This window comes from Lissotriton vulgaris, chromosome 5 (assembly GCF_964263255.1).
Source record: "Lissotriton vulgaris chromosome 5, aLisVul1.2, whole genome shotgun sequence".
NCBI lineage: Eukaryota > Metazoa > Chordata > Amphibia > Caudata > Salamandridae > Lissotriton > Lissotriton vulgaris.
The window spans coordinates 812,468,285-812,493,880 of record NC_141693.1 but is presented as its reverse complement, the minus strand read 5'-3'; the positions used below and the strand labels follow the sequence as shown (position 1 = coordinate 812,493,880).

General features: G+C 46.0%; 1 protein-coding gene across 3 annotated transcripts in view; it reads right to left on the bottom strand.

Annotated features, from left to right (window-relative positions):
• NUDT13 (nudix hydrolase 13) overlaps positions 1–25,596 on the bottom strand; it is a 756,871-nt gene that overhangs the window by 45,599 nt on the left and 685,676 nt on the right. For all 3 annotated transcript variants that reach the window (XM_086922288.1, XM_086922286.1, XM_086922287.1), the window contains one exon: positions 20,738–20,889. In XM_086922288.1, the coding sequence (XP_086778414.1) occupies positions 20,738–20,889 (152 nt within the window). The remainder of the gene's footprint in view (positions 1–20,737; positions 20,890–25,596) is intronic.

Below are 25,596 nucleotides of genomic sequence, written 5' to 3'. Positions count from 1 at the left end.
CCGGCATGTGTGAGGCACACTCTTGTGAAGGTGTACCAGGCACAGACTAGGCCAAATGCATCATTTTACTGAATTAATCCACGTGAGCGAATGAGCTGCAGGCGGCACAACTCAGTGGCAGCTTTGTTTCCAAGCTGTGATGCCTGCATCTCATGCACTAACTCACACTCCAGTACTAGAGACCATGGCTTTTTGTACATCTGGCGCCATGTCTAACTTCAAAAGACCTTTTTATTTTTTGACAATCAAATTTATTGGCATTATAATAAACAAAACATACAAAGACAGCATGAGCGTGTACGCTGCATCAAAGTACATCGACAATAAACAGCAGGACATCAGACCTAGGAGCAAGAACCCCCGGGGGGCTACCTCTTGTATGTAGCACAACTGAAAAAAAACACAAATAACTTGCACAGTAATCAGAACAACAAATTTAGCCACTTGCCCCATACCCTTTCGAACTTCTCAGGACATCCCCTGGCCTCGAAGAGGGGTTCCTCTTGGGCCGTGCATCAGTCCACCCCTTGACACCATTTACGCACAGTAGGGGGTTTGGCCTGAGACCAGGCCGCTGCAAAGTCTGGTTTAGCCACTGCAATCGCAGTGCCCAAAAAGCGTTTGTCGACTCTGGAGCCATCTAGACCATTGAATACCCCCAGGAGGAGACGCAAGGGATTGTGAGGAACCAACCATCCCATCGTCAACATAAGCTCTGACTCAACACCTGCCCAGAATGAAGAGGACATTGCCAGACCATGTGATAAAAGTCAGCCAGGGCGTGTTTACACCGCATACAGGCTGGTGAGGGGCGTAGTTTTGCCCTGTACAGACGCGCAGGCGTGAGATATGTCGGGTGGAGATATTAAAGTTGGATGAGTCTTAGGAGCCATAAGCGCGTCTCACCAGTCTGCTTCTTCTAAGGGACCCAGCCAACCCTCCCATCGGGTGTGCAGTGAGTCTAGGGTCACACGCCCAGGGAGCAGTAAATCCATGACAACCCCCTTCTACCCAGGTCCCCCATCATGACTTGGGCATCTAGCGGGCTGAATTCAGGGAGGGAGGTGGCTGGTGGGATGTGCATACTAAGGGCGTGTCGAAACTGCAAATATTGATAGAATTGGGTGTTATGAACGGAGTGGCAATGTTGCAGGTCGGAAAAGGTTCTGATGTGATCTCCCACCCAGACATCCCCAAGGAGTTAAATCCTAATTCGGTCCCACTGCCGAAAACCCTTAAGGACCGACGCCTCATGGAGCCAGGTGCCGTACCACAGAAGTTATGTTATGTTAGGTGGTGTTTTATATAGCGCTCAGCTACTCCAGGGAGTGTCCCGGCGCTTCTGACCTAAGACAAACACGGGACAGGCAAAAGAGGAGGGGGGCAGGCACTACTGAACAAACAACCAGGATTTCAACTCCTTCCTGAAGGCCAACAGGTTTGTGCTCTTTCTCAGAGACACATGCACGGTGTTCCATAGTTGAGGCGCCAGACATCTAAACGACCGCCCTCCAATCCGTGCTCTCCTAGGACCAAGGCCAAAGCTAGTGATGCTGACCAGAGTGACCTAGGAGGCAGATAGAAGGCCAGCCGCCGTTGGATGTATTTGGCACCCATAGCATGGAGAGCTTTGAAGGCCAGAGTAAGCGCCTTAAAAATGATTCGTTTACGGATGGGGAGCCAGTGAAGAGTCTTCAGAAATTCAGAGACTCTGGCTCTCCGATGGAGGCCAAAAACGGCTCTAGCAGCCGAGTTTTGGACTATCTGCAGGCGTTGGAGAAGATACTCCGGCAACCCAAGATACAGGACATTGGAGTAATCAAGGCGAGACCCGATTAGAGCCTGCACTGTGATTTTCCTATGTGCCTGCGAGAGTAGAGGGAGACATTTTCGGAGCATTTTAAGAAGGCCGAAACATTTCCCAACTAGGCCAAGAATCTGGGGCTTCAACGAAAGAGTATTGTCAATTTGTACTCCGAGCTCTTGGCCACCGCCGAAGCAACCGAAGGCGGAAACATATCCACAGGCCACCAAGAATGCCACACAGGATCGGACCGACACCCAAAAAAGAGCACTTCGGATTTATCCGAGTTGCACTTAAGGCTACTTTGCAAAAACCACTGAAATACAGCCCCTAGGCAACCTCTGATGCTCTACCTGTCGAAGTCTGCCCCCTTCTCACACGTGAAAAGGAGCTGGGTGTTGTCGGCGTAAGACACGATCTGGGCACCAAACGACTCAGCTTGTGCCGCCAAGGGGGCCATAAAGATGTTAAAAAGAGTCGGGCTCAGGATAGAGCCCTGAGGAACTCCCACCTCCAATGGCGGCACCACTGCAGAGAACGGAGGGCCCCAGACCGTTTGACGCCGGCCCGCTAGAAAGGACTTGAACCAGCTGAACACCGTCCCCCGCAAACCAATCTCAGTGAGTCTCGAAAGGAGACCGGCATGGGGGACGGTATCAAAAGCCGCCGACAGGTCGAGCATCACCAGCATAGCCTTGCCCCCCGCATCCAAAGCCTCCTTTATTGCCTCCGTTACTTCAAGCAACGCTGTCTCCGTGCTCATGTTGGTGCGAAAGCCGGATTGAGTGCAATGCAGAATGCTGTTGGTTTCAAGGAAGTTGGAGAGAGTAGAATGTACATATTTCTCAACAACTTTGGCAAGGGCTGGCAGAAGAGAGATTGGCCTATAGTTGGCGTGTTCAGCTGGATCCAGATTGGGCTACTTGAGAAGCGGGATGAATAGAGGCTCACCTCCAGGCAGGAGGGACCACTCCCGTGCTGAGAGAAAGATTAAGCACCGGTTTATCTGGGGATTTAACACTTTCGCCATTCTACCTAAGAATTTGGCTGGACAAGGGTCTAGAGAGGAACCAGATTTAAGTTTAGTGATCAGATTCAATGAAGTTACACAGGAAAGCAGCGGGAATTCTGAGAGAGTGGAGGCCCCATCACTCAGGGAAGACGAAAATGGAGGGGTCATATCAGAGACTGCCACTACCCCAGACCGCGCAAAGGAATCCTGGATAGTCTTAATTTTATTGGTAAAAATTCCGCCAATGACATAACCCAGGATGCCAAATGAGCACACGGCGCTGAGCTCATCTTAGGAGAGGTAAATTCCTTCACTATTGAGAAAATTTCCTTACAGGTACTTGAGGCAGCCTCAATTCTTTTTGAGAAATACGCTTTTTCTCTAACAAAATGTTGCGGTGATAGGCATTGATGGATACCCTATACGCCATTTTGGCAGCAATGTCATAATGGCGGCACCATGCCCTTTCTTCCATCTTACATTGCCGACGCTTCACGGACAAAGCTTCAGTGAACCAAGGAGCCGAGACCCGACCGGCGGGTCTGCGGGACGATGTAACAGGGGCAAATTCCTCCAGTCTTTCCTCCAGCCACGTCTGCAGGAGGTGTATGTTGAGTAAGATTCTTGTCCCATCGCGTGTAGTGCAAAGCAGAGTGCGTCAAAAGACCTTAAGCGGTAAAACGCTGTGTGCTTGTTTGAAATGTTAAACTACGAAAAAATCACAGATTACAATTAAATTACCGACTTTAAGAGGACATCTTCACCCGCCTTAGGAGATTGCCACAGGAAATTAAAGTTACTTCTTCACTCGTCAAAATAGGATTTTACTCCAAAGTACCTAATGTAGGTAGTCAAATGGCGCTCATTCAGACTCTAATCTGCCCGCCTATTTTGAGCGCTACCTATCGCAGCTCTTGCTTTGATCTGTGAACCTGCCCCCATCACTTCGTAACCTTGGACTGAGTACATACCAGTAGACGCTGTGCTATACGACCAATCAGTGGTCATTGCAAACAAAACAGGTGATGGACCGAATGTGGATCAATGTCACACATTCACCCCAGTCCAAAGATCTGGGCCCAAATCCATCGTTTTTTTGCACTCCACACCACCCTGGGTTAGACAATGGCGATATGCAAATCAGCTCTGACCCTGTGCCCCATGGGAACAGTCCAGTCCGAACTACAAAAGCCATGTCCTTCCCAGAACGGAATCAAGCATCCGAGGACCGGACCGGTTTCGAGGTAACACCTCTCATCAGCCCGGCTAGCTTGACTCCAGTGGTGTGGAGTGCCTGGGACCCACGTCTGAGCATCCCCAGCGCACTTATGGCGGAATTTGCAAACAAAACAGGTGATGGACCGAATGTGGATCAATGTCACACATTCACCCCAGTCCAAAGATCTGGGCCCAAATCCATCGTTTTTTTGCACTCCACACCACCCTGGGTTAGACAATGGCGATATGCAAATCAGCTCTGACCCTGTTCCCCATGGGAACAGTCCAGTCCGAACTACAAAAGCCATGTCCTTCCCAGAACGGAATCAAGCATCCGAGGACCGGACCGGTTTCGAGGTAACACCTCTCATCAGCCCGGCTAGCTTGACTCCAGTGGTGTGGAGTGCCTGGGACCCACGTCTGAGCATCCCCAGCGCACTTATGGCGGAATTTGCAAACAAAACAGGTGATGGACCGAATGTGGATCAATGTCACACATTCACCCCAGTCCAAAGATCTGGGCCCAAATCCATCGTTTTTTTGCACTCCACACCACCCTGGGTTAGACAATGGCGATATGCAAATCAGCTCTGACCCTGTGCCCCATGGGAACAGTCCAGTCCGAACTACAAAAGCCATGTCCTTCCCAGAACGGAATCAAGCATCCGAGGACCGGATCGGTTTCGAGGTAACACCTCTCATCAGCCCAGCTAGCTTGACTCCAGTGGTGTGGAGTGCCTGGGACCCACGTCTGAGCATCCCCAGCGCACTTATGGCGGAATTTGCAAACAAAACAGGTGATGGACCGAATGTGGATCAATGTCACACATTCACCCCAGTCCAAAGATCTGGGCCCAAATCCATCGTTTTTTTGCAATCCACACCACCCTGGGTTAGACAATGGCGATGTGCAAATCAGCTCTGACCCTGTGCCCCATGGGAACAGTCCAGTCCGAACTACAAAAGCCATGTCCTTCCCAGAACGGAATCAAGCATCCGAGGACCGGACCGGTTTCGAGGTAACACCTCTCATCAGCCCGGCTAGCTTGACTCCAGTGGTGTGGAGTGCCTGGGACCCACGTCTGAGCATCCCCAGCGCACTTATGGCGGAATTTGCAAACAAAACAGGTGATGGACCGAATGTGGATCAATGTCACACATTCACCCCAGTCCAAAGATCTGGGCCCAAGTCCATCGTTTTTTTGCACTCCACACCACCCTGGGTTAGACAATGGCGATATGCAAATCAGCTCTGACCCTGTGCCCCATGGGAACAGTCCAGTCCGAACTACAAAAGCCATGTCCTTCCCAGAACGGAATCAAGCATCCGAGGACCGGACCGGTTTTGAGGTAACACCTCTCATCAGCCCGGCTAGCTTGACTCCAGTGGTGTGGAGTGCCTGGGACCCACGTCTGAGCATCCCCAGCGCACTTATGGCGGAATTTGCAAACAAAACAGGTGATGGACCGAATGTGGATCAATGTCACACATTCACCCCAGTCCAAAGATCTGGGCCCAAATCCATCGTTTTTTGCAATCAGTGGTCCTAGCAGATGTCACTGGATGGGAGTGTCTGCAACTCGGCAGTCTCGCCCTCTTACTCCATGCCCTTTATTTTTCGGGCTTGTCTGCTCTGGCTTCTTTCCTTTTTGGAAGTGACCGGATCAGGATATTGACGTGTCTCACCCTCCCATCTTGGCCTTGCCTGCTGCCTGACCTGCCTCCCGTTCAACATTTCCCTTCCTGGCCTTACCTGCTGCCTGACCTGCCTTGCTTGTCGGTGTCATCTACACGTAGGAAAACATTTTCGGCTTGAGCAGCTTCAATTGTTAAATCTTGCAATATGTGCAAATGATAGATCTGCTGCACATGTGATGTCACGTCCTGCTGTGATGTCACTTCATGTTGTGATGTAATGTCCTGCCGTGATGCCACTTCCTGTTGTGATGTCACGTCCTGCCGTGATGTCACTTCCTGTGACAGCACCTAACTTGGAGAGTACCCCCACTTCTTTTTTTAGGACTTGTGCCCTGCTCCTACCCACACATGCTTGGCGAGCCGCGCTGATCTTATGCCTATGTCACTCATTCTAGACGCAAAGGCTCTGTTGTCTGGGAGGCCATGATTTGCCTTTTGTATGCTGATACATTGACTGTGATGTATTGGAAGGGTGCTCTTGCCATGCTAGTTTTGTTCTGACCTCCAATGTTCTTTACTAGAGGGAGCTAATCCTGTAGTTGAACAAGATTGAGGGCTGTAAGCTGGTGTAACTGTTAATTTCAGGCCGGCGTTGCCAGTTTGTGAGACAGCTTCATGCTGCATATTGTGTTCTGCCTTACTTTTGGTCTCAGCTAGTTCTGATTTATTTTGATTGGCTTAAAAATTGGAAAGAGCTCTGGAATCTTGGCTTTGCCCTTTAGGCGTTCTGGTTGTTGACACACATCCTATTGATTTAGGCATGATTCTCTGTTGAACTGAACGGCTTAGTTTGGCTGATTGTATAATGTCAAGTTGCTCTTTTTGTGTCAAGCTTTCCTCTGTCTTTTCTTTTATCTTTTTGTTGTTGATTTGACTAGATAACCTTGATCTATGGGCGCGTCCATGGGGTGTTGTTTTAAGAGTGTATTTGCCGCATTCTGACATGGTGGCTATATTGGTAATTCTGCTTTAAATTTGGATGGGGACTTATGCTCATGAGGATACTGCAGTGTGCGCTCTCCATTGGAGTTTTAGTAATAAAATGAGTTTCCTCATATGATTTTATTGTATCATTATGACCTCTTTGCTCCTGCCTTGAAAGATCTAAATTGGTGACATTGAAAATTGGTTCGAGTGCATGGAATCGGATCTCTGGAGGGACTTATTGAGATGCTTTGTTTTACAGGTCTGAAATGGGCTGCTCAAATTTGTTTTGATCTCTTTGGTTAGGGTGTCTAAAACTGAAGAAAGTGTGCTAAGTTGATCAATTAGTGATGAACATGAGCATGCTAGCTGTTGTGGTGTATTCACAAATTAATACATTATTTAGATCTCCAAACTCAGTGCCTATGCCAGAACCAAATACTGCTAGAGCATTCAAGAGGTCGATTTGCAAGTCAATATTTTTAGATTGATAGTTTAGGGTATCTACCGAGGACTGGAATATTTTTAACAGGGTTGCCCACGTGTCTGTAGGAGAGCGTGTTAATTCTCTCCTTTATGCATTTATTACAAGTCATCTATTGTTGTTACATGAACAGTCAGACCTTCAATTTCCTTTTTTGGTTCTAATTCTTATTCTTGTGGCCACTCTATTGATGGAGGAAGAGAGTGGTCTGCAGAACCACTCCCATTGTAGAGCTCTGGAGATTGGGACTCTTATACCTAAAGTAATGTATGGGATTACAGAAGTCCATCCCTGCTCCGGCATTCCCAGAGTGGATAGAGTCCTGCTAGGGGCTGGTGCAAGGACGTAAGCATGCATTGGTTGGCAGGAGAGCACTGGTGAGTCAGAGCAGAAACGAGCTAGGGAAGCAAGGGGTCCCGGTCAAAACGCAGCTGCTGCCACCCCTAGAGTTGTCTGCTTGCAACAGTGAGTGGCAGCGGATGATAACCACATTGAAGGTGGCACTTGGAGACAGCAAAAGGCTCCTAAACAAAAGAAGAGTGCCAAAGAACAGACCAGAGGTGCTAGAGATGCCAAATGATAAGGAAAATAGGAGGGTGGAGAGTGATATTGTGTGTGAGAACAGCAACTCGAGAGCAAATGCTCTCAAGGAAGAATGGTAGGAGCCTTCCCAGGCCCAAGCAGCGGCATCTAAGCCAGCCACTTCTGTACACCAGTGAGCCTGCACAGTTGCACCTTATGGGCAACTCCCTATGCAGCCTACTTGGCCTCAAAGTTCCCGTTGTTGCCGCCCATGCAAATCCTGGCCCCACACCCCAAACTGGCTTACCGCCTTGTAACAACCGGATTTTTGGACCAGATAGAATCAGCTCACCAAGACACCACTAACCCAGCCGAAACGTAACCACCGAACTCCCTAGGACCTATTTACAACAGGTATCTATGTTTCCTACCCAAGGATGGGGAATTAGCAATATACAAGCTTTGATCTTCTAAAATACCACACTCATACAATATAGTCTCGCGACCACATGGGTCCAGACTAATCTACCCTGGGGCAGTTCTGATTACTTACCATTACACACTGGCTACAACCAGTGCTCTCTCAAGCCACAATCCTGTGGGTATAAACACTGTGTCCTCCCAGTGCTCTCACTATTACACAAGCCACAATCCTGTGGGTATACACATCGACCTCAGGCAATGCTCTCATTAACGCCGCTTTCTCTAGAGGCGATCTCATTACACACCGATTCCCCCCCTGGTGCTCTCATTAACGCCGCCTTACAACGACAATCACTTTCCTATGAATACCTTTAGCTCTTCATGTTGGGGAATCTCTCACTATCCACTAGAGGTACAATACTACAATATTATGGATCACACAAGAATGGCCGAATTACACGGTGTACAACTTATTCCCTATTTCAAGAGCTCCTCTCTCCCTCATTATTCAGTTACCATTTACCTGGACAGGAGTTGCATCCGTTCACATAACAGCATCTGACTAGAAGAAAGGCTAACTTTACTATAGGACAACAAGACATACACACTGGTTCACTAAGAACTGGGGTATCTTTATTAATCACTAATATCAACAATATAATACTATACTATAACATATAGCCTGAAAAGAAAAAGGAAAGGTTAGAATGTGTGTGCACGCTAATAAGAAAGGGTCGACGTCACCTTATTAATATGAAGTCTGGACTCAGCAGTCATCTGGGTTCCCTTCTCGTCTGTGCCTTGGCTCGTCTTAGGATCACACCTCTGCAGTCACGGATACACGTCTGCACCGCTATGCTCTGTCTCCTCCGTTTCCCTCCAAGTCACTGGAACCTTCCTCTCATCAGCTGCTTTCTCTCTGGTTGTTCTGCACTACTCCTCTCTCCTCTCAATCACGGACTATCTTCACTTGTCAGCTTCGTTTTTATAACTCAGTTTCTACCGCTCTGGTATTCGTTCTCTCAACTAACTGCTTCACTCTGTATGCTCTGATCTTAATGTCAAAGCTCGCCAGCTGCTCCAACTAAAATAACTTCAATCTTTCTAAGAGAGTATCAGCTTCTCGATCTTTCTCGGACTTCAAAATGGCGACTGTCTGCCTTGAAATAATTAATTGCATTGATGCTAATGACTAGCTGCCGCCTACAGACTGACTGACTCACTACCTCATGCTTTCGCTAATATGGAAGCTTGTCCCTTCATGGAAAGTTACGGCCAGTAACCTGCCACCCACCAAATTCTTGTACCTCCCCGTACCAAGGACACGTTCTCAGCCGGCCGGCCTGATGTTATGTCTTCGACACAGAGAAAAATACAGTCTTTAGATAAGGGCCAGCCTGAGCCGGTTCTCTCCAAGCGAACAACACCTCGTAACTAAAACATTACATTTGACCTAGAAGCATCTCAAGCTGCCGGGGCAGAAAGAAAGATGCAGTCTCTCCCGTTTGAGGCCTACAAGGCCTGAAATAAGCATAACTCCATCTGAAATATACTAGCACTCTTATAAAAGGACAGATTACTATTCATACTAAGGAATCTATCCCTTAACATAGATTTATAAGCTCTAAACTAAAGGGAAGGGTATGGAATTGTATCAAACGCCTTTGTAAATAGACCCTGTCTAAGGTTCTAGTCCTCCTATTAGAATGATAGCAGACTAAAGTCACCTTCAATCACCTTCACTCAAGAAAAGGGGCAAAAAGTCGGTCAGAACACGCCTTTACTGGCCTGGTTTGGAGGAGTGTCGGCTTCCAGGCTGTGGGTGACTCAGATTTCAGGCAGCAGCGCTTCTGGAACCTAGGGTGCTGGGATGGTATGGATGTCCAACACTGCGCAAAGCACATGGCAGCATTGGCAGCACACGGTGTGGGAGCCGAACCACAATAATTATCGGAATCCCAACATCTTATATACCCTAATTTTTACCTTAGGCAGTTTGGCTTTGGGATCTTTCATAGATCGAGCCTCAAGAGGCCACTATCCCATCAATATCTCAATATGTTTGCAGGCAGAATTCAAATAGAAACCGGGGCCCCTCAAGAACTGAGTTCTAGATCAGAATTAAGTTTAAAAGATTTCATAAAGAATTGTTAAATACATGATACGGAATAGAAGAACAGTGTCACCATACAGGGTCAGATACAGAATACAGAATTATAAAATCACTATTTAAGTGTCAAACTCATAAAGAGTACTAACAACATTCTAGGTGAGGAAAGGAAAGTCTCAAAATAATCAGACAGAGTCTTGGGAGGAAAATTAAAAGTCGCCCGCAAATCTTAAAAACCAGGGTGTTTTATACACAATCTATGCATAATAATTAGAAAAAACTGCAAAATTCAGTATAGTACGACCATGGTTAGATCGCACAGGCAAATCAAAAAACTTTGTAATAGCTCAAATTATTTAACACTAACCAATTTCTTCAAGTAAGGGAAAACTTCCAGAAACTTCATGAGAAATTGCTTTCTGAGATGTACACCATAATATGAAACATTTCTCCAATAGCTCATAGCATTATGTTCTTCTGCACACCTGCATCGGAGCGTTCAGCGGAAATCCTTCAAAATGATACATCAGGTACACAATAGAAAGTTTAATTCACAATCAATCAATCAATCAATCAAAGACATTTATAGAGCGCACTACTTACCCGTAGGGTCTCAAGGCGCTTGGGGGGGGGGGGGGTGCCGTTACTGCTCGAACAGCCAGGTCTTGAGCTTCTTCCTGAAGGAGAGGTGGTCTTGGGTCAAGCGCAGGTCGGGAGGGAGGGAGTTCCAGGTCTTGGCGGCCAGGTAGGAGAAGGACCTTCCTCCTGTTGTCGCTCTTCGGATGCGGGGGACAGCGGCGAGGGCGTGGTTGGCTGATCGGAGGTGGCGTTTGGGAGCGTAGAAGTTGACTCGGTTGTTGAGTTAGCTCGGGCCTTGATCGTGTAGGGCTTTGTGTGCGTGGGTGAGGAGACGGAAGGTGATTCTTTTGTTGACGGGGAGCCAGTGCAGGTCTCTCAGATGTCCGGAGATGTGGCTGGTTCGTGGGATGTCGAGGATGAGTCTGGCTGAGGCGTTCTGGATCCGTTGGAGTCTCTTCTGGAGCTTGGCGGTGGTACCGGCGTAGAGGGCGTTGCCGTAGTCCAGTCGGCTGGTGACGAGGGCCTGGGTGACGGTCTTCCTGGTCTCGGTGGGGATCCACCAGAAGATCTTCCGTACCTTGCGTAGGATGTTGAAGCACGACGAGGAGATGGCGTTGACTTGCCTGGTCATGGAGAGGGAGGAGTCCAGGATGAAACCCAGGTTCCGTGCGTTGTCTGTCGGTTTGGGTGCGGTGCCCAGGGCGGGGGGCCACCAGGAGTCATCCCAGGCGGAGGGCGAGGAGCCCAGGATGAGGACCTCCGTCTTGTCTGAGTTCAGTTTCAGGCGGCTGGTTGTCATCCACTCGGCTACATCTTTCATCCCTTCGTGCAGATTGGCTCTGGCGGCGGGGTCGTTGGTCAGGGAGAGGATCAGCTGGGTGTCGTCGGCGTAGGAGATTATGTTGAGGTTGTGTTGGCGTGCGATGGCCGCGAGGGGGCTCATGTAGACGTTGAAGAGGGTGGGGCTCAGCGAGGATCCTTGAGGGACGCCGCAGATGACTTCGGTGGCCTCTGACTTGAACGGTGGTAGGCGGACTCTCTGTGTTCTTCCGTCGAGGAAGGAGATGATCCATTCCAGTGCCTTCTCCTGGATTCCGACGTTGCTGAGGCGCTGCACTAGGGTGCGGTGGCAGACAGTGTCGAAGTCCGTGGAGAGGTCTAGGAGGATGAGGGCCGCTGTTTCTCCGTTGTCCATCAGGGCTCGGATGTCGTCGGTGGCGGCGATGAGGGCGGTCTCGGTGCTGTGGTTGGCTCGGAAACCAGACTGTGAGGGGTCGAGGGATCCGTTCGTCTCGAGGAAGGCGGCAAGCTGTCTGTTGACGGTCTTCTCGATGACTTTGGCTGGAAACGGGAGGAGCGAGATGGGGCGGTAATTCTTGAGTTTGGTGGGGTCCGCTGTGGGTTTCTTGCTTTCTAATCCATTTTTTGGTCTTGCCTATTCTATTCCGCAAGGAATGAATTGCGAGTCTAATGCCGCTAAACCACTACTTCAGGCCAAGGGCTCTCCTCTAGCGGATTTTGGACAGTTCACGTGAATCACAATCACGTGACCTGCTCTCATGCACGAGCCTTCCCCCTGACAGCAGCATTTCTCCTTTCACAGCCGCCAGGCCACATCAAAGGGTTCCGCTGCCCCGCCCCCTGCTTCATGGCCATCTGTTCCCCAGCTCCAGCACCTCCCCTCTCTCTCCCCGCACACCCTGCCGTGCTTTAACTCCATCCCCCTCCCTCACCAAAGAGCACATATTTGTATTCTTTATTTTTTTCATTCAGTCCATGCCACTCTCACATAAAAAATGCTGCTTTTTCACGGCCACAGACCGTGACTCGACAGTCCTGCCGTGCTTTAACTCCCTCACCAAAGAACACGTATTTGTATTCTTTTTTTCATTCAGTCCATGCCACTCTCACATAAAAAAATGCCGCTTTTTCACGGCCGCAGGAGGTGACTCGACAGTCCTGCCGTGCTTTAATTCTTTAATACTGTCTCCCCCTCGTTTCACTGGGGTCAGTCATGTTGAGGGCCACCGTTGTGCCAGTTTAGCATAGAGGAAAAGAATCTGTAGAGTACTGATGCTGCCACTTCTCTTTCTTAGGACGCGATCCTTCATTATTAAAAAAGCAGGACATTGGCGATCTGTAAAAACAAGTCCTTTTAAATGAAGGTTGCGAATACCTCTAGGACTAGATGCACGCTTGCCAATTATGCATGCCCATGTAAGCAACTTAGGATAAGGATATTAACCAGATTAAAAGGCAAATCTCAGACAGGCAGGGTTTTAAAAAGGCACCCACCAATTAAAAACTCCCTGAAAATGTCTTGTAGAAAAAAAAACAAGCATAATAGTTCTCCATAGAACCTACCCTTGTGCTGTCACCTCTCGGACACTCTTCAGTCACTGTTTGCAGTTAGTGAAATCATTCCGCCACCTTGCACCATTGACAAATTCCCTCATGTAGTTGGATTATAGAATATTTGTCTCTCTCACGGTCCCCTCGTATTGAAAAGTGAAAAGGTTATTGCATGAATGCTATCCCCTTGACTAGTAGATTGGCCGGTAAGCGGTTATGGCCATATTTGTTTATGTGATCCACAGCTTGAGCCCATTCTAACCAGTGGAAGCAGTTTGCAGTACAGCAGTTTTAAAGATAAAAAGTGTATTACTCTTCTACGTTCCTGCTGTCCTTGCCACTTTGTGCCAGAACTGGAAGCAGCTTCATAGCTGTTGGTGCAGAATGTTTGCAGTGCAGTATCACACACGTATGTAAGTGTTGTAGGGCGCACAGCCCGTCCCGTCACGTTTGTGTTCTTTGACCAGTTTCTTTTTCTGCCGCTTGGTGTGGATGGAATGCTGCTGCCAGTGTGTTATCAGAATAGTAGCCCAGCAGAGACATACGGGTATTTCGGGCTGCCCTCGTATACTAATAGTTTAGTTTTGCAATAGTGCCACAAAATGCTTTAATTAAAAAACTGATTGACAAAAACTGTTACTCATATTATCGCAACTGGGCTGAAAATGGAGATGTGCTTGTTGTAGTTGTCTTTCTTCATTCTCTCACATTTGGTTCTTAGCGTACTCACAGCCCACCCCTTTGCTCTTGTTTTAACAACATGATAACTACAGCCTTTGGAAAGGGCTCCGAGCTATAACACTACTCAGGCTTCAGAGCAACGTGTTTCTCTCTGTCTCATGAAGTGTGTAACCCTTGCACAGCGGCTCGCACTGACATGCATATTGTAGCTATTGTTAAAATGTGCTAAAGAGGGTTTCTAGAGTGCTAAGAAGAGAGGTCACTGCACAGGGAATGACAGTGTGAAACACACGAGCATCCATCCAAGCACATGATATGTCCGCGCTTTTATCCGAGCCGCCTGCCTCCGAGAGCTTCACACAAAGCCATCTGTTGCTTCCCCAGCGCACTCGGCCTCACTTCCCCTGCCCCTAATTACACTTCTTTCACGTCTGGATGAAAGGCCGACATGCCGTGCAGAGCTCGGACCCGGGCCTCCAGGTCGCACCAAATGCCCTAATCTATTGCTTAACTCACCGAGCCAACCAGAAGTAAACGAGTTACCACAGGCCTTCAAAAATATTCATTTTATTTCTGGCATTTGAAACCGACGGAGCTACTTCGGCCCTCAAAAAGTAATTTAACTTCCAAACGTAATCAAGCTCTGTCAGGTCTTTACCAGCACTCAAGTTATTTCAGACTTTTATATTTTAGTAACTTATGTCCTCTGGGCGGAAAATGTTTTTGTCTGCCCTTTTTCAAAGTATTTACTTTCCTCGCTGACAGTTTTGCGTTTAACTATTATTTTTTAAAACTTTACGTTTTGTTTTGTCAAACTAACTATAACGAAGACCCGTTGCCACTCTGGAATTGTGATGTTCTTCTGAGAAGTTATGTTTGTGTTACTATATTTTTATTAATCATTTCCACTCGAATGATTAGGGTGTGCTGGCAAATCCGAGACCAGAAGCAATATTGTGACATCAAGTTCTAATCTCATCCTCTGTGAGGATGAAATTGTGTTCATTACGTGATCTCTAGCTGGTGAGCCTGTGGCTGTGGTTTCTTCCGCTGTAACAAAGATGTTCCTGCCATTACCCAATTTAATGAGACGTCATTTATCACCCTCGTCTGGATGAAAGGCGGACATGCCGTGCAGACCTCGGACCAGGGCCTTTGTATTTTTTGCATTTTTCGCATTTTTGTCCTGAATTCCCAATGAAGGAGCTGGCACTCGGTGTGACCTTCGGCAGATTGTTTTTTCAGCATTATGCCTCGACATATGCATCTCTATGTTTTCCAGTGCCAGGCGGAACAGCTCACTCGGGATTTGGGTGCTTGTTTAATTGAGCTGAACAGTATGAAGGGCTTCCATTTGCTACCACTGTTGCCACAAAAGTGCTTCCATTTGCTACCACAGTTGCCACACGCATTGAGCTCGCCAGGCAGCCCACCCCCTCCCTCTCCAGCGCGCGCCGCGCTCTCCCTTGGTTGCCAAACGCATTCAACTCACCAGGCAGCCCACCCCCTTCCTCTCCATATGGGTGTTAGCGTTTTCTTTGATCTCCGCCGCACGTTCACACAGGCTCCTCTCTGCCCACGCATCTCTCCTCTTCAGTAAACAAAAAATTACTCTCACTCCACAAACAGCACTTTTATTAATTTGATCACTACCACATCACTCTGGGGCAACACTCATTGGCACCACAACATCACTCAGGGACACCCCAACACCACTCAGGGACACCCCCACACATCACTCAGGGACACCCCCACACATCACTCAGGGGCACCACCACATCACTCAGGGACATCCCCACACATTACTCTGGGACACCAACACATCACTCAGGGACACCACCACATCACTCAGGGACACCACCACATCACTCAGGGGCACCACCACATAACTCAGGGACACCACCACATAACTCAGGGAAACCCCCACAGCACTCAGGGACACCCCCACATCACTCAGGGACACCACCACATCACTCAGGGACACCAACACATCATTCAGGGACACCACCACATCACTCAGGGACACCACCACATCACTGAGGGGCACCACCACATCAATTAGGGACCCCCCAACACCACTCAGGGACACCCCAACATCACTCAAGGACACCACCACCACATCACTCAGGGGCACCAACACCACATCACTCAGGGGCACCACCACATCACTCAGGGGCACTACCACATCACTCTGGGACACCATCACATCACTCAGGGCCACCACCACATAACTCAGGGACACCACCACATCACTCAGGGGCACCACCACATAACTCAGGGACACCCCCATATCACTCAGGGACACTACCACATCACTGAGGGACACCACCACATCACTCAGGGGCACCACCACATAACTCAGGGACACCACCACATAACTCAGGGAAACCCCCACAGCACTCAGGGACACCCCCACATCACTCATGGACACCACCACATCACTCAGGGACACCAACACATCATTCAGGGACACCACCACATCACTCAGGGACACCACCACATCACTGAGGGGCACCACCAAATCACTCTGGGACAACACCACATCACTATGGGACACCGCCACATCACTCAGGGGCACCACCACATAACTCAGGGACACCCCCACATCACTCAGGGACACCACCACATCACTCAGGGACACCACCACATCACTCAGGGGCACCAACACATCAATCAGGGACACCACCACATCACTCAGGGGCATCACCACATAACTCAGGGACACCCCCACATCATTCAGGGACACCCCCACACATCACTCAGGGACACCCCCACACATCACTCAGGGACACCCCCACACATCACTCAGGGACACCACATCACTCAGGGACACCACATCACTCAGGGAAATCCCCACACATGACTCTGGACCCCCCCCCCACATCACTCAGGGACACCACCACATCACTCAGGGACAACACCACATCACTCAAGCACACCACCACATCACTCAGGGGCACCATCACATAACTCAGGGACACCCCCACATTACTCAGGGACACCCCCACATCACTCAGGGGCACCAACACATCACTCAGGGACACCACCACATCACTCAGGGGCACCACCACATAACTCAGGGACACCCCCACATCACTCAGGGACAACACCACATCACTCAGGTACACCACCACATCGCTCAGGGGCACCCCCACATCACTCAGGGGCACCACCACATCACTCTGGGGCACCACCACATTACTCGGGGCACGACCACATCACTCAGGGGCACCACCACATTACTCGGGGCACCACCACATCACTCAGGGGCACCACCACATCACTCGGGGGAACCACCACATCACTCGGGGGCACCACAACATCAATCTGTGCAACCATTCAACAACAACTGGTTCAAATATGTTCTCTCAATGTCTCAAACTTTATTACAAATGTCACAAAAAGATGTTAATATTTCACTTCTGTTCTTCATGAAGATTATTTACAAAAGTTTAAACTATTGCTATCATAAATTACAATACGTTTTATTTAAGTATTAATTATTTTTAAAAAAATCAAAAAACATTGTTATTTGTACTAGCAATACATCTAAGTCACGTAAATACAACACATATTGCATTACAAATGCTATAGGTGTCACATTTGCAAAAGTTATAACTATTGGCATTGTAAATGACAAAGCTAGTTATTTAGCTATTTTCAAAACCAACACTGAAATAAAAAATCTGTCATTTACAATACCAATAGCTCAAAATTTCCTAATGCAAGACCTATTGATGTAGAAGTAACATTTGCTAACTTTATAACTATTGCCATTTGTATTACCAAAATTAAAACTTTAATATTTTTAAAAACATAAACAAAAAATCAAAAATCTTTACATTTTACACACCAAAAGCTCAAACTTTTCTATTGCGAGACCAATTACATTGCAAATGCTTGTTCCTTTTGCATCATAACACACTGTGCTCCACGGAAACAGTGGGAGAGAAGACTTGCAGTGGGTCTCTGAGAGGGAGAATGAGCACAAGCAAAATGAGCAGAACAGCAGAAAGTGCATCCATTTTAAATAAATAGTGTCTCACACAAAATTGTGGCACAACTATATTACATTATTCACTCCGCGCTTGGTCCCATCCTGTAAGATGTCGGGAAGTTGCCCCCCACGCCATCGAGCCGACTTTAATCAGCCTCGAGCTTGTACCTTATTTCGGTTGGCCCTGGCAGCAGCATATCTTCTATCACGCGCTCAAGAGCAGAATATAACCAACCCTGGAAATTTCTCAAGGCACCGTGCTCATAAGACGATTCTTCTGGGGTTTTCTCACTCTCCTAGGCAGTGGTTTCGCAACCCCTCAATTCTACAAATATCAAGCCCAGGTGCGCTGCACGAACTACGGTGATGTGCAATTCCCGATCGCATTTATTGGGAGATACTCTTCTTATAGAAAGCGTTTTGAGCAATCTTTGCACCCAAGCATGCGGTTGGTAGTAAGAACTTTGTGACAGATCCCCGTAGTCCTCTACTTAGAAATTCTCCATTCGGACACTTAGAGTCGTGTTGCTGTCCCCCTCCCTTCCCTACTGTGTCCTGATGAAGGTGTGGCCCAAGTCTAGGCCGATCACCGAAACGCGCGTTGGCGCCTGAAGATTGTCCCAAAACTGTTTCATCTGGTCTCTACGGTGTATGAGACCTTATGGGACATGAGTCATCTACATCAGTCGGCAATTTGATTGTGTTGTGAGATGGATGAATGAACTTTGTTGATGCGATCGTGTTTTAGTATAAATGACTGAAGGGACGTGTGGGATGTGGGTTGAATGTGGTAATTATTTATTACATTTTTCTAACCTGAAGTTTGAATTGATAATGTGAAAAATAAAATAAAAATGAAATCGTTTTTCTACCATGGCCTCTTGATGTTATTATAATTGTTGTCCTGTGAGCTCTGGACTGATTGTATAAGTTTGGGACTCTATAAAAGCCTGTATATTTATCAGATCTAGGCAGTAGTTATGTTCGCTAGTTGTGCCTTTGATTCCCCTGCTCCTCTGCCTAGTATCAGTTCTCCCAAGGGTCCTCTTTTGTTTATTGGTTATATTACATTATTAATCACACTTCTAAACCAAATAATCAAATTGGTTTATGTCACATCGTGAATTCATCATATGCACCAAGAAAATTACTATTTTGCACAAATAATTTGTCACCCAAAGTTGCAGATTAAAAATAACTTCTACAACTTTAGAACACATCGACGGTTAGTCAGGTCACAGGTGATCTATCCCTTCCTGGGACCGAACTGCACTGCGTTCGCTATGCATCCTCAGGATGATCCAACTCCTCCCAGCTTGCTCTCCCTGATCTCCGCCTCTGAACATGTGACCTACACTTCTCCAGCAGGTTCACAAGCAACCCAGAACTGGTTTCACAGCATAGCATAATTACCAGATTGTGGGCAGTTCAAGTAGCGGCTACTGAGATTTTGGGAGAGGGGAGGTTGGTAAAGATGTAAATCATTGTGCTTATCATTTGTATTGGTAATATCCCCCACATACTATGAACTTTAATAAGTCTTCAACAAGGAGTGGTGAAGCATTCACACTGTTGGGTTACTCTCAAACTCGATGTGGACTGGGGTGACCTTACAGTTTCCCATAACAATTCTTTCGAGGCATTGAATTTCTATTATCATATCATAACACAAATCTGCCTGTAAAACTGTATTATTGAAGACAGCATGTTTAGACCCATATTTCCAAATACATTTCACTAGCTTAGGTACTTTTAGAGCCTTTAGCTGCGGTACTCAGGACGGTTAATGGGGCTAAGACCTCAAACCTGTTGCTAAGGAGAACATTAATTTCTGAGATAGTTTATCCAGTAGACTTTCTCTTTTTTTCCCCACAGCATAAGGTGTCCCAGCCTGGCGAACAACCTCTCCCTTTTGTGGAGCACCACCCAGCTTCTCAGCCCTTTTTGGATTCTTTACAATACCAAATTTGAACTGGTTTAAAACTAATGGACTTTGATTGGTACTATTTGGGGGGATTACGTGCAATGGACTAACTCTTTCATTGGAATTACCCGCGCAAGTTATTTGTATTAGTTTGTTATTCTTACAGAACATCCTACTTTTTCAATTAGTTGTTAGACTTATCCAATAATCTGTTTCCTTCCAGTATAGTTGCGTTATCGTTTCTGGCCTCAGAGATACATAAACTGACAGCAGCCTTATGTTGGTAGAGCTTTCATCATCAATGATATGTTGTAATTCAGTTAAAGAAAATGTCATATTTAATTAAAACCCATCCCAGACCCAAAAATGAACATAGCTCGCTCTTTATAAAAGCCACAACTACTATTCCCTGACTTTCTGGTTAGTGTGGGCCTTTCCTTGAACGGACTTTGTGTATCAGTGATCAAAGGCCCAGATCTTGCCTCTAGCCGGAATCAGGGTAAGTAGCCTCTGGCAGAGGACTCACTGCTTCCTGGACCATCCAGTTGTCGTAGCTAACTGTAGTCCCCCAGAGCCATCACTCCCAAGGCGCACACACAAAAAGGGGGGTAACAGAAGGACAGGTGAGCCACATATATGTGAGTCTCATAGGGGATCTCCAGGATATTTCAGTGGACAAGCAAGTTATTCTGGTGGTAGGAAAGATGGGAAGTTTGACAGACTTAGAAACTGTTAGCACGTGAGAAGTCTCACCAGAGGAGATGGAGTACAAATCCAGTGGGCGTATTTGAGGGTGGGAACCGTCAAAAATGCCAGGGCACCGATTTACTAATGTTTGTGATTGTCAAATACCTGCTGCAGATATTTTTCTATGAAGGCCATGCCTAAACTACTTATTGTTACCTTCTTTAGCAAAAAAAGAGTAGTTTCAATGTTGCAAAACACAATAGCTACCATTTTAATACATCATAGGCTGTATGTAGTAGTTTAAAGGAAAGACGTACTCACCTGCGCGTGTGGCTGGACTTTAGCTTGGCAAGCAAACATTAAAGAACTGTTGGGAAATGGCCAATGCTGAGAGCCAGAATACTTCATGGACTGTACTTCTAGGCCCACCTCCTCTGCAACCTCCCGTCGGACTGCCTCCTCCAATGTCTCACCTAGAATAGGTGTGTTAGAAAACATTGTAAACAAAAGCCAGTTTAGGAGTAATCCTAAAATAGTCAGGGATAAAAAAGGACTGTCTTCAGGAGCCCAGGCTCTGCGCATGCTTGATAGAGAAAATCTTCTTTAAAAAACGTTAGCTCCTACATGGGATTGGCTGGTGTGATATACGAATACAATAATGCAATCTGGAATTTATATCATCATTCTAATAAAACCATGCCCAACTTTTATAATTTCAAAAAGCATGGGTTGCTTGAGAAACATCCGTTTTACACACAACACCCAGTTTACTTGTTATAGCTTGTTCTTAGCCCATCTGCAGGTCATTGTAATTATTCCACTACAGATATGTATGTCATCAGAAGTTATTGAAAGCATGATACTTCCTGTAGTTACTAGCATAATCCGCAGATTTTCCAAGTAAAGCAATCCTCCATGAATGCATTCTTTCATTTAACGTGTTACTCAGTGATAAAAAACGTTGGCTAACACAGTTCAGGTAACTCAATGTTTAAGCATGTTGTGGTGAAACACTGTAAAACTGGCCCTAGTGCAGATGCAAATATTGGAAAGGCATGAAAATACAACTTATCACCCAAACTATGCTGCAGATTTTACTAACTACGGTGGTAAGTACTAACCGGAAAACTACCAGGTTAAACCCGTCAACAACATTATATACTACCAACGATTTGAACTGTGATTCACCTTCTTTTGCCTTAAACCTTTTCATAGTTAAGAGCTTTTGGCTTCTCTGTTTAAATATTAAACCAGCAGTTCCTTGTCTAGCAATAATCAGAAACATGGCCACAAAGGTTAACTTTTCGCCATTGAATTACTCCACAATTGTACAAGAACAGGACCATGCACTGAAGCTAAACAAAACTCACATCTATTTAAAAAATATGCTGCATGGCGAAGAAAAAAATGACTAAATATTTGCTTTTTTACTCGAACATATAAAACACGGGTTAAAAGCATCCAATTCAAATGTGACTGTGTTCTGAATGCACACTAAGATACTAATACATCCCCAAAAAATTCTCTTGCAAAAATCAGAGACATTACTTATGCATGTAAGTGATATTTGTATAGCACAGATGAAGCCACAGGGGGGCAACAGGGCGTTGTACAGAGTCAAAGAAACGCATAAAGTTAGCGAGTGATAGGGGAGGTAGCTGATCTGTGGACGGGCAATACATTGTGATGTAGTGTCCTTTAAAGAGGCGAGTCTTTAACTCTCTCCTAAACTAGAGCAGTGCTGGGCTGTCCTAATGGATGTGGGAACGTAACCTGGGTGCATAGATGGAAAAGACTTCTTGGTCTCCAGTCCGATGGTGTCCAGGCTGCAGGTGTGCAGAGAACCACCAGAGATGGTGAGCGTGTCTGCAAGATAAGCAGGGGTTCTGACCCCGAGTGCTTTTGTAAATGATACAGCAGGCTTTTAATATTTGCAATTTTAAGGCTATCAGAAAAATCATGTTCTGTAACGGAACATTTTTAGGTGGCTTCTATGATTGCACTGATGTCATTGTGCAAGGGGGTGATACATGTGAGTTCATTAACTTACAGAGAGCGGCTGCAAAAAGACATGTCTTCTATCACTTGCGAAAAATAAGACAATTAAAAATTGAAGGATTAATCCAAAAGAATTCCACAGGTTGAATGAAAGGACAGGAACAACTCAGCCATCCAAACAAGCTCTTTTGAAGTTGGGGATTATCAAAAGCAGAGGTAAGAATATCTAATCGATCTTATAGCAACTCAAGCAAGGCATCTGTCAGCAATGTGCAAAACCCTAAAGCAAATGAAGTCCTTCCTGGATAGCAAATGACAAGAATGTAGCAGGGGACTGGCATCGACAAAATGTAAGGGAGTTAGTCACAGGTCTCACAGCATGATTCTGAAGTTCCCGCTGCAGATCCGATTTAGGAAGCCCAAAATAAACAATGTTTACTTAATTAACTTACCGACCTGTCACTGCCACTTCTGGGTGCTATCAATCATCCTTGACCACCTTGTCAATTTCCACCAATAGAGACGATGGTAAGAGCAAGCAGCAAACACTGCAGAGATATGAGGGATAATTCGGCTCAGAATTAAAGAGAAATCCCAGTTTGACAGAAAGGAGGCAGGACCCATCACAGAGAGCGCACACTGATCGGGCCAGCTATTATCGGGCCCATGAGCCTATATCCGAAATAAAGGTTTTATCTGAGTTAATTAAGCCACTACTACCCGACTTTACTAGACCTGCCTGAAACAAAGTCAAAGATCCTCAGCTCACGGATGGTCACCAACCAGACATAAAATGAAATGAAATGGATGTCACCAGCAAGAAAACATACTAATTTTGGAAGCTGATGAGTGTAATGCAGATGTTGAATCAATAGAGCATTAGGAAGCAGCTCTGCAGCACCCCACACACAACAGGGGCAGACATGAAAGAGATATTGCTGGAGAGAAGTGAAGCAGCTCAAAACTGGACCACGCAATCAGACGGAATCAAGACAATCTAACAGGAGCGAGTACTTCAGGGTGGCAAATGCTGTTGGCAGATGTAATAAAGCTAGAGTACTGATACCAACTTTAACCATCCCTATCCTTAGGTCATTCAGAGTTGCTAAGTGAACAACTTTAGTGCAGAGCTTGGATGCAGCTCTGCATGAGAATTGTCAAGTGAAACTCCATCCGTAAATCAAGCAGGGCATCTTAGATAATGCTTTAGTGCTGTAGCTGGCTGTAAGAAAGATACCGACTATTGTCCTGAGAAGGGCACACAACTACCCATATTTGTGAAAGAAATGTTGGAAGAATTTGAAGATTTGGAATGCTCAGTGGAAGATTTCCGAATAGAGGATGGAAAGTTACTTTTGAAAACTAGAAAGGAAAGGATCCAACCAGATAACTCTAATACAGCACCTACAAACCATGCTCTTGCGATTGGATAACCTCACAAGTGATTTCCGCGCAGCACAAATCAACTGCATAAATCAACTTAAAATAACGTAACTTTCTCGCAAAGAGGCTATGTGCTTTCAAAATGTAATTAAAGACTGGAGCATTATTGTAGGACTGGTGGCTCCTTCATCTGATGGCTCCTCAGTCCACAGGTTAAAAAAACACAAATCTCATCACTGTTACAGGTAGTTGCTAGCATAGTGGCTAACTCTTTAAGAGCTGAGACAAATGTAGATTTGGGGCTTCTTGCCGACAACAAATCTAGACGCCTTCAAGTTCATATACTATGTTTGTTAGCTGGTGGTAGTTTCACTTCTTTTCTTTTGTCTTTTTTTACTTGATCATTTCAAATTGTAGAAAACAACACATACTGAACAACAATCATGGATTCACAGTAAATGTTCATGGAACATGCCAAACCTATGCACACCTACAAGTCATATAATTCAAAGAAGAGCTTTAAAACACAGGGTAGCCTGTAATACCTTTATAAAAGTCAGTCTCTGATTTCCATTTACAGGCGATTTCTAATGTCTCTAGTCTCCCCGTAATGTAGAAATGACGTTGCAGCTCAGTGTATTTAGTAAAAATACATGGGATTCTGCAATCCCTCTATAAAAACCTGTCTCTAATTTCTTTATCATAGGCAACTTGTGATATAACCAATTGCCTATTATGAAAAAATGTCATCAGATCTCAGCTTCAATAACTTGTTAGATTTGAGTTCAGACGTCACAATGCCTGCTGCCACAGCCAGTAGCCCATGAGAAAGGTAGGCCATGTAGCATGTTTAAAGCAGCTGCTTAAGGTACAGAACAGAATGTTGTTTTTCTTTCTTCTGCTTGGTTTTTCCAGCTGTATAGTTGTTGTTTTTGGACTCGGGGTATTTATAGCAAAGTTAGAATGTTTTGGTATGTTTCTACCCATTCCGAGCTGCTGCGCCTTATTTTTTTTAAAGCTGAGTTGTATCAAAGTGATTCTAACATCATTCTGCAACAAATATCTAACGGTTTATTTGATATGCTTAATAATGCATTAGAGATTCTAGTTTTATTCTTAATGTTTGCAAACATGCACTCTCTTTCATATGAAAGGGCTACGCACCAAGGATTTAAGTGGTTTGTGGGAATGGTGTGGTCCTGTATTATAAGGATTAAAGTGCAGACTGCCATACATGATAAAGATATTGCAAGCCATCTCGGAGATACATGAAGGAACTTGGCCCCCAGTCTCGTTCCTCTATAGGGTCATGGAACTCCTCAGTGAGTTGCAATACCCTTTTAATGTACTGTTGGGAATAATGTATCCCATATATACAGTTGAGTTGTGACATCACAACGCCTGTTGCCAGCAGCCAAGGGGAAATGCAGGTCACAGAGCATAATTAAAGCTGCACTTTGAAAAGGAAAACGTAACGTGCCTTTTCCTTCGTCTGATCTTTTGGTCTAGTTTAACAGTGATGGACAGAATGGGGTCAACATGCTTATTCTATTTTCCAATCTTTACGAAAGAAAGAATCACTCTGGATGTTTCCACATATTGGACGCTACAACGTTTTTTAAATCTGACTTGTATTAAATTGTGTCTAATATCTTTTTACAACAAATACCTAACTGCATTCTGGTGTGTTCAATTTGCACTAAGGATTCTAATTTTATTCTTCATGTTTACTATTTCTTTCAAATCAATTTGCACCACGTCATAAATGTAAGTGGTTAGAGGAAAGGGTTATGCTACGA